Source organism: Diadema setosum, chromosome 3, assembly GCF_964275005.1.
Source record: "Diadema setosum chromosome 3, eeDiaSeto1, whole genome shotgun sequence".
In the NCBI taxonomy this organism is placed as follows: domain Eukaryota; kingdom Metazoa; phylum Echinodermata; class Echinoidea; order Diadematoida; family Diadematidae; genus Diadema; species Diadema setosum.
The window spans coordinates 12781096-12789585 of record NC_092687.1 but is presented as its reverse complement, the minus strand read 5'-3'; the positions used below and the strand labels follow the sequence as shown (position 1 = coordinate 12789585).

At 36.4% G+C, this 8490-nt stretch overlaps 1 protein-coding gene across 1 annotated transcript; it reads left to right on the top strand.

Moving 5' to 3' along the window:
* Positions 1-947: 947 nt before the first annotated feature.
* LOC140247043 (histamine N-methyltransferase-like) lies at positions 948-3761 on the top strand. The gene is made up of 3 exons (XM_072326338.1): positions 948-1143; positions 2198-2518; positions 3370-3761. The coding sequence occupies exons 1-3, from the start codon at positions 948-950 to the stop codon at positions 3726-3728; spliced, it is 876 nt and encodes a 291-aa protein (XP_072182439.1). The 3' UTR covers positions 3729-3761.
* Positions 3762-8490: the final 4729 nt, after the last annotated feature.

Below are 8490 nucleotides of genomic sequence, written 5' to 3'. Positions count from 1 at the left end.
ATCCGTATTTTATTGCTACTCGGAGTTTCATGCCACCTTCATTTTATTTTACCTTCAATGAAGGTGGCATGAAACTCCGAGTAGCAATAAAATACGGATGAACCTGCTGTCAACCGAGTGAACTTGTTCCAATACTTCTGTCTATATATGTATATATATACAAATATATATATATATATATATATATATATATATATATATATATATATAGTGTATATATATATATATATATATATATATATATATATATATATTTATATTGTAAGCCTCTATTTTTTCGGTGGTTGCAAGACTACTGAACATGCAACAGTCGTAGATTTTGAGGTGAAGGCTGTGCATGTATAGGCCTACAACGTTCACTGTGCCTCGCTCTCTTTAAAATCTTTATAATACTTCAGTGAAACATTTTCTGCCATCAGTTTCCCTGCCCATAACCGTCTCTCCGCTCGCATCCCAACCCTATACCTTCCCATGGTACATGTACCGACTTTTATCTCAAGTTTTGCGGCCAGAGCAGTCGACAGGGCTGGGCTCTGGGTAGCCAAGAAAAACGTGCAATCATACCGAAACCCCAAGTGAAGATAGAAAGAACACGATCACACAATGGGACTGCAGTCTCTAGGATCAGCCAATGTCTTGATTTCTCTTCGTTTTTTTTTTCTCCCACAATAAGTTACTCATAATATTATGAATCATACACGACTTGACTAAAAACAACTCATGAAACAAATATTCTAGCAATATCCTTATGTTGCAATCCGTTCGTTCTTCGACACTTCCTCAGATTTCTCTTCGTTCTCTTCCTTTTATTCATCACTGTAATCACCATCACCGTAAGGGACCACGTACACACACACACACACACATACACACACACAGCAACAACAACACAACAACAAGAACAAACTTTACGTGAAAACGGGGGAAAAAGTTGAAGCAGGTCAACTATGGAACCTGAGTCACTGCCGACAAATCGGGCACGTTACGAGGATGTGTACGTGACAGGATATTCAAGAATTGCCCAGAAGGATGCCGTCTACCATCATGTCACATATCACTTCGAAAAATCTGTTCTAGGGAGCTTGCAGAAAGTCTTTGCACCTGAAGAACAATTCAACATGTTGGGTGTCGGAGTTGGAGCAGGTTTGTCTGATTTTCTCCTTAAATCATGTTTCTTTGCCTTATATCTACTCAACCTAAATACTCCTATCTCATTTTTTTCATTAATTTCATTCGAGATTTCAGAATTTTTTCGTCCTATTTCGAAACAGATAAAATATTTCCAAATACACGTGTGTTATCTTCAAATTCTTTTGAATGAAAAAAAAAATGAATTTGAACTTAATAGTCATGTGACGTTTCGCCGATTAACACTTAGCTTCTGGCGTCTTCTCAAGGGAAGAATAGTCCTCATGATTGCATGTGAAGTGCAAGAAATTTCAATCGCATGTCGCATGACGTCAGCTCAAATTCAGTTTCCCCCATTCAGAAGAAATTGGAGGCTATAATTAAACCAGAAGAATGATACCCTAGGTCCCCGTCCACATAACGGAGTCCCTTGAGAGACCACAGAGAGAACCAAACATGGAAAGATCCTTCAGCAGTCTTCACAACCTGAGGGAACAATGAGACTATCGGAAAATGTAATACTGAAAGACCATCTGGCTACTCCCTGAAAAATTTGAGAGATCAGACCAGATCTCTGAGAGACTTGCCTTGTAATGAACCCGCTTTGATCTGACGAAAATTTGGCATTTTTTTTTCTCCGAAAAAATGTAACTCTTGAGGGCTAAAAGACAACTGAAAGAATAGTATAAGAACATCGAGAGAAGGAGATCTGAAAGACCTTTGAAAGACTGTTTGGAACCGTTACAAAAAATATTTTGGAGACCATGGAGACCAGGAAGTTTACTGAAAGATCTCTTAAGACTCATGAAGGACTGTACTATATAGATCATGGAAAATTCACTCAATGATTATTGACAGATCTGCTAATTATAATAGATTTACCTTCTTCCAGCCATTTTCAGAGGTCTTTCCCTGTGTGGAATAGGGGTATAGGATCAGTTTGAATGAGTATTAGCTTGTCTTTTTTTTTTCAACATTTATGCATTTATTGTCTTCATAATGACCGGAAATTTTCTCCTCTCTGATACTCTCTCTCCCTTTTCCCTTACCATGTTGACTTCTCTGACAGGGAAACATGAAATAGCATTCATGAAAACTCTCATGGCGTTTTACAAGAAGATATCAAGCAGCGCAATAGAGCCAAGTTCGAGTCTACTTCACACGTATGAGGAAAATCTACAAAGTGCCGGAATCACTCCGCAGGTTGATGCAAAGTTCTTCAACTGCACCTTACGTCAATATCTTGACGGACGTGGGGACAAGGAAGAAAAGTTCCACCTCATAAGCGGTATTCACTGCATGTATTACCTCGGTGAAATTGAAGAATCAATGGACCAACTCCTGTCCTCTTTGAAGGAAAACGGGATTCTCCTGTTGCAGTTCAACTCCGGTAAATGTCATCAGTCTCTGGTCTTTTGTTCTTCCTTTATCAATCCAGCGTATGGTTATTTTGTTTATTCAGTATGTGCTCTTATCACCATTCCGTTGCCCCTTTTAAAGGTATTGATTACCAATGGGAGCAGTGGTTTAAAGAATGTTCGAGTTATCACATTTGATGCATATGTGTAGGTCACAAAACATCCTACATTAATCATATTATAATTTAAAAGAAATGCACTAAAACCTCACATTATGACGAGTTATCACCATTTTTTCTCATTCAACCATATTGTAGACGGTTTGTTGTAGAAACATTTTTATTATAACTGTTATTCACATTTTGTGTGTTAAACTAACATTATAATGACTAAAGTTTTTACTTAAGTTGATTCTATCCCTAACTCTAACTATTTTGAAGCAGTAGAGCTGGGTCTTTATTTCATCTGCAAAATGGTAAATAATGCCTTAGATACATGTAAAGAAAAGGATCGAGGAAAATGTTTTTGTTACATCATAACACCACAATTCACAGACAGCTGATTGTGACGTTAGTTTTCCTATATCAAATAAGGGTATAATGTTGAGGGAAATGGAACGTGTGCATGTGTTTGTGAGTGAAGAGGTGTGTATTAACATTATGTTACACCTGGACAACCCCTCTGTCTCTCTTCGAGAAAGATAATAATTATAACGATGGCAATTCTTGCTAGAATTTCAACTTTTTGTATAGCAATTGCTAATCATCAGGATTCTTGACATTATCATGGTACTTGAAGTCTTAGCAAGAGTACATTATCAACGCGAATATTTTATGAACGTGAGTAAAGATTTGTCTTTACAATGAATCATTATTTCACCCAGAGCAAAGTGCCTTTGCCAAGCTGCGAAAGGGAATCCCAGGACTTTATCGACAAGATGGTCCTATTCATATTGAGATCGATGACGTCACCAGAGAGGCCAAGAGACGAGGATGTGACGTCATAAAGATACCGCTCCAGCTGACGATAGACGTCACCGAGCTCTTTGACGAGACGTCCGACTTCGGAAACAAGATTTTAGATTTCTTCACAATGACCAGCTACTTCCGTCAAACAGCTCCTGAGGCGTTGGTCGAAGAGGTGCTGGAGTTTTGGCGTGACAACACCTCAAGGGATGAATCGGGCCGCTCTCGCGCTAACGCTGAAGAGTACTTGGTGATTATTCAGAAATGTTCTCATTAATTTTGTGATAGTTGGATTAACCCGTCTCCGTCTTACTGCTTCATGATAATTATGTGAACATCATCATTATTTGTTTGGCATAAACATACAACATTATGACGTGAATAAGCTCGTTGGAAACCTTTCCTTTCTGTTGCCCGAGGGTCTCATGAAGTTATCAATGTTTTGTTTGTTTGTTTGTGGGTTCATTTGTTGTTGTTGTTGTTGTTGTTGTTGTTGTTGTTTTTTTTTTTTTTTTTTTTTTTTTTTTTTTTTAAATCTAGATATACGATTCCAGACGTGAAATTGTTTGGTTCAGAATGTTAATAGATTTTTCTTTTCCTTTTTTTTTCACCTTATAATTTCTACCAAAGCTGTATATGTGAGTAAGATATTTATTATTATGATTATTATTGTTATTATTATTGTTATTATTATTATCATTTTTATTATTTTGGAGCGGAAACAAAGCTGACGTAAAAGTGTAAGTGATGGTATTGTCCCCGTGGCTATGAAAACAGTATCTAATGGTTATTCTAACTTTTAAGAAAGGGGATAGGGACATTTTTTATTATAGACCATGAATGTTTTTGTTATCCCCTCCTTTAAAATTATTTGAAATTTTTGTTTCTTCTAGACTTTTGGATTTTCTTAATAGACGTAATTATCGTTTCTGATAATCACTTTGCTTTTTGGCCAAACACAATACAGCTCATGCCGTCTTTACCTTCCTTAAGATAAAGTCTCAAAAGTTACTGATAAAATGATGTAATTGAGGAAACTCAGACGACGTATAAGCTATTATCATTTAACATGCGCCTCCCGAGGAAAAGTTAACAAATCTATATTGCCATCGTACTCAAATCACTTTGTACTCACAAGATTGCTTGCTAGTTCACATTCTCAAGTCCAATTAACTCTCGTGTACATACTGTCGCCTTTCCAATATTATACTCACCCTGTTTTCTTCTCTTTTCTCATCTCTTCTGAATTTTCGTTGCTGTTTGCCGTGGTATCAATGAATCATGTGCTGTTATCAATGAATCATGTGCTGTTATTTAACCTTCATATCCGAGCACATACTGACAAGCTTCTCCTTGAGCACAAAATTCTGAAAATAAATGAGTTGTATTTGTTACAACTTGGTCAATTTATGTTTAATTACAACTGCAATCATCTACCCAAAATATTTCATTCTTTATTTCACCGTAACAGCCACGTACATAATTATCCCACTAGACAATCTAAAGAATTTCATCTTCCCTTAGTTAGAACTGTACACACTCAAAATACATTTGTTTATACCGGACCCAGATTTTGGAATAGCTTAGATAATGATCTAAAAGAATATGTGAAGTTAATTACATTTAAGTATAAACTCAAAAAATATTTGTTTTCTAAATATACCAGTTAATTCTGTTTAATGGAAAAACCCGTCATGTTTCACTTTTCCTTGAGATTTTGTAGTGTGTCCACAGACCTTTTCCATCCCTCTCCTTTTCCTTCTCTATTCTTCCCTGCTACTTTTTCCTCGTTCTTCGTTGTCCAGTATCTGTCTGAGTGCATTTCCTCAAATTTTGTTATTTCTGTGTATTGTGTTATTGTTGTTGTCGTCGTTATGTTTTTTGTGGCCGATTGCATATCTTTTTCCATTCAATTTTCCTGGCACACCTGGCCCCATAGTGTCTGTGCCACAAATGTGATATGTTATATAGTTTATACGATTGCATCCTAAAATCCTAGTAAGTATTGTTTATAGTATCAACATCATTATATCAATTAGTAAAATGTACAATAGTATATAGAAGAATTGAAATGAATATGTCTATTTGGTATAACAAATTGGTGCTGTTGTTGTTTTGTTCCAGTGTTCCACGTTTTACAAGCGTGGCTTTTTTAGTGGAACACTGTTTTCCATCATTGTGATTATTTACTATTTTTGTTGCCATGACAAAGTGCATTGTTTCTTTTTACGACACCATTCGTGTATAATATACTTTATATTGTATTGAAAAAAAAAATCCTTTATCGGACGAGTGTAAGAGAAATGAAAAAAAAATTGTATCACTTTGGATTATGTCAACTTTTTCTTTTCTTTCTTTGTGATGATGGAAATAAATAAACTATTGAATTGAATTGAATTGAATGTCCTTTCCTATACCGAGCCAAATGTATACAGACAAACTTGAAATGCATATTGATTCTAATGTTTGTTTGTTTGTTTGTTTGTTCTATTTCACGTGTATATTAATATTTAAGCATTATTGGGGCCCCTATCTATAAGCACTGCTTCTCCTGGGGTTCCCACCATCAAGTTTAATTGGGTTTTTTATGTTACTTTGTACATGTATATAATTATGTATCTTTGTGTGCCTTTTTATTGTATACTCCTGACATGATGGTGAATAAAACTGAACTGAACTGAACTGAAGGCGATTGCTCATTACTTTCCAGACGAACCCGCATGGTCTATCACAACAGCATTATTTTTGCTGCATGTTCTTTGTATCTTTGTTTATTTTTTTATTTTTTTTATTTGTTTGCTTACTTGTTTGTTTGTTTGCTTGCTTGCTTGCTTGGTTTTGTATCTGAAAACACGACTGGATAGCCCATGCAGCTATACACTAGCTGGTCATCCATGGATGTTGGATGTGAGGAGGGAACTCTTCACTGCATGAGTTTCACTTTGCTCTGTGCGGTGAATGAACGAAGCAGGATTTTTTACTTGCATGAGTTATGTGACTTTCTCATACACAGATCTTGCGCAGCCGGGAAATGTGCACTCTGAGACATGACGCCGGAAATTCAACAAACGTTCGATCTTGCCGAGAAAATGTGCAAACGTCACGAAATAAATTAAGTTGTTGCACTTCACCGATATTGTGTATAAATATGGAAGATAAACTCAGATATTATCCAAACTATAATGCACGAACCTTTACCACTTATATTTTCATCATTAAGATCCTTGACAAATTTTCATCAAACTTGGCATGAAGCACCAAGGTGATATAGGATCTAAATTAGACTGTTTAAATCAGTCCCCTCCCATTTTATTTTATTTATTTTTATTGATTGATTGATTGATTGATTGATTGATTTTTTTTTTTTTTTTGTGGCGGGGGTGGGGTGGGTGGGTGGGAGGCTGGGAGCATCTCCAAGTCCCAGAACTATGGTTTTATGAACGGTGTCTTTCTTCTCCTCAACCAAATAAGATAGAGCTATAGCTTGGTGCATAAAGGCATTGAAGACTGTACAACATAGTTTCAAGTTGTCAGATCCAGGGATGCAAGGCTCGGGGATGGAGAGGGGATGGTCAAAAATGTAACATTTTTTTTTAACCTCTCTCTAAAATGTTACGACAGACTTTCAACAAACGTGGCAGGTGACACCCCTAGAGTTTTTTTGTGTGTGTGTGTGTGTGTGTGTGTGTGTGTGTGTGTGTTCGAAGGGGCAACTGTTAAATTTAAAAAAAAAAGTCTACCATGGAACTAGAAGTGATATGAAGCTAAAACAGTCATAATTATATTAGTTAGCACATTAATGAAAAATAAAAAGTTTTATGATAAATCCAGGGTAGATGGCCGATATCATATAGACAGGTGGTAGCTCTAAGATGCAGTTAAATCTCAGCGTGTCTATAGCGGCCACTCCATAAGAGAGACAAAAAACTGACCGTTATAAAGAGGGGCCGCTATAATAGTTTCTTTAACATGCTTTTTCTCTGGAAGAGATTATCGTTTTTTAGTGGCTGTTATAGACAGGTGATCGCTATAGACATGAGGTCGCTATGACAGGTTTAACTGTTAATAAAAAGGGTAATGTTTCATGCCCAGTTTTGAGAGAGTTTATCTTCCATCCACATTAATACGGTAGTACACATTTAATAGATCGGTAAAGTGAATGGTTTCCACATTAGCCTTCATACCCGGCGGCATTTGCACATTTTTCCGGCAATGGCAAAGTTGAGTGCCCGATTGAGCGCTGGCACATTTTCCGAAGTTTGCACATTTCCTGGCCCCACAAACCTCCATTATTCTTATGTTTTATCCGAGGGACAGAGTGTTTTCCAGCATATCTCCAAAGGGGACGTATGATTACACACAACATTGCAAAGCATATATGGAACGCTGGTATAATTATGGTCATTATGGATTGGGAGGGCGTAGTATTCGAACGTCATTATTCGCCCTTGGTTTGAAAGTCCACAGCCTGTTTGTACCACAGTGCGTCTAAACGACTGGAGAAATCGATGCTCAGGAAAAAAAAAAACAAAACAAAACAAAACAAAAAAAACACACACACACAAAAAAAAAACACACCAAAAAAAAAAAAAAAAAAAACCGGCCGATTGCTATCGATTTTATGCAGAAATGATAGGTCATAAGATATAGTCCCACTGATATGTTGATTGACATTTGCATTTCATCCGACAATACACTATGAGTATCAGGCCTAATTACATTATATCAACTTAATTAACAGCTACTAAATAATGTATATAATTAACAATTTAAAGGGTAAAAGGGGCGGGATGAATGAAATGAAATTCAATGAAAGGGTAAAAAAAAAGATGTAATTAAATTAGATTAATCCAAGAAAAAGTAAATCAAGAGAGACGTAACACTCTGCAAAGTGCCCACCTCTTCCCCTTTCAGGCCTGTCTAAGTTCTGTCAATACATTATGATGGGGCAAATTACACCCACTAAATATAACCTACTGAATACATTATAAATTTCACATCATGTAGACAATACAAAGGTTGTGCCATGCGATTTCTGA

Excerpts from the sequence above, each read along its gene's own strand:
- LOC140247043 (XM_072326338.1), top strand. The coding sequence starts at position 948 with ATGGAACCTGAGTCACTGCCGACAAATCGGGCACGTTACGAGGATGTG. Across the intron at positions 1,144-2,197 it reads GGGTGTCGGAGTTGGAGCAG|GGAAACATGAAATAGCATTC; the intron begins GTTTGTCTGATT and ends CTTCTCTGACAG. Across the intron at positions 2,519-3,369 it reads CCTGTTGCAGTTCAACTCCG|AGCAAAGTGCCTTTGCCAAG; the intron begins GTAAATGTCATC and ends TATTTCACCCAG.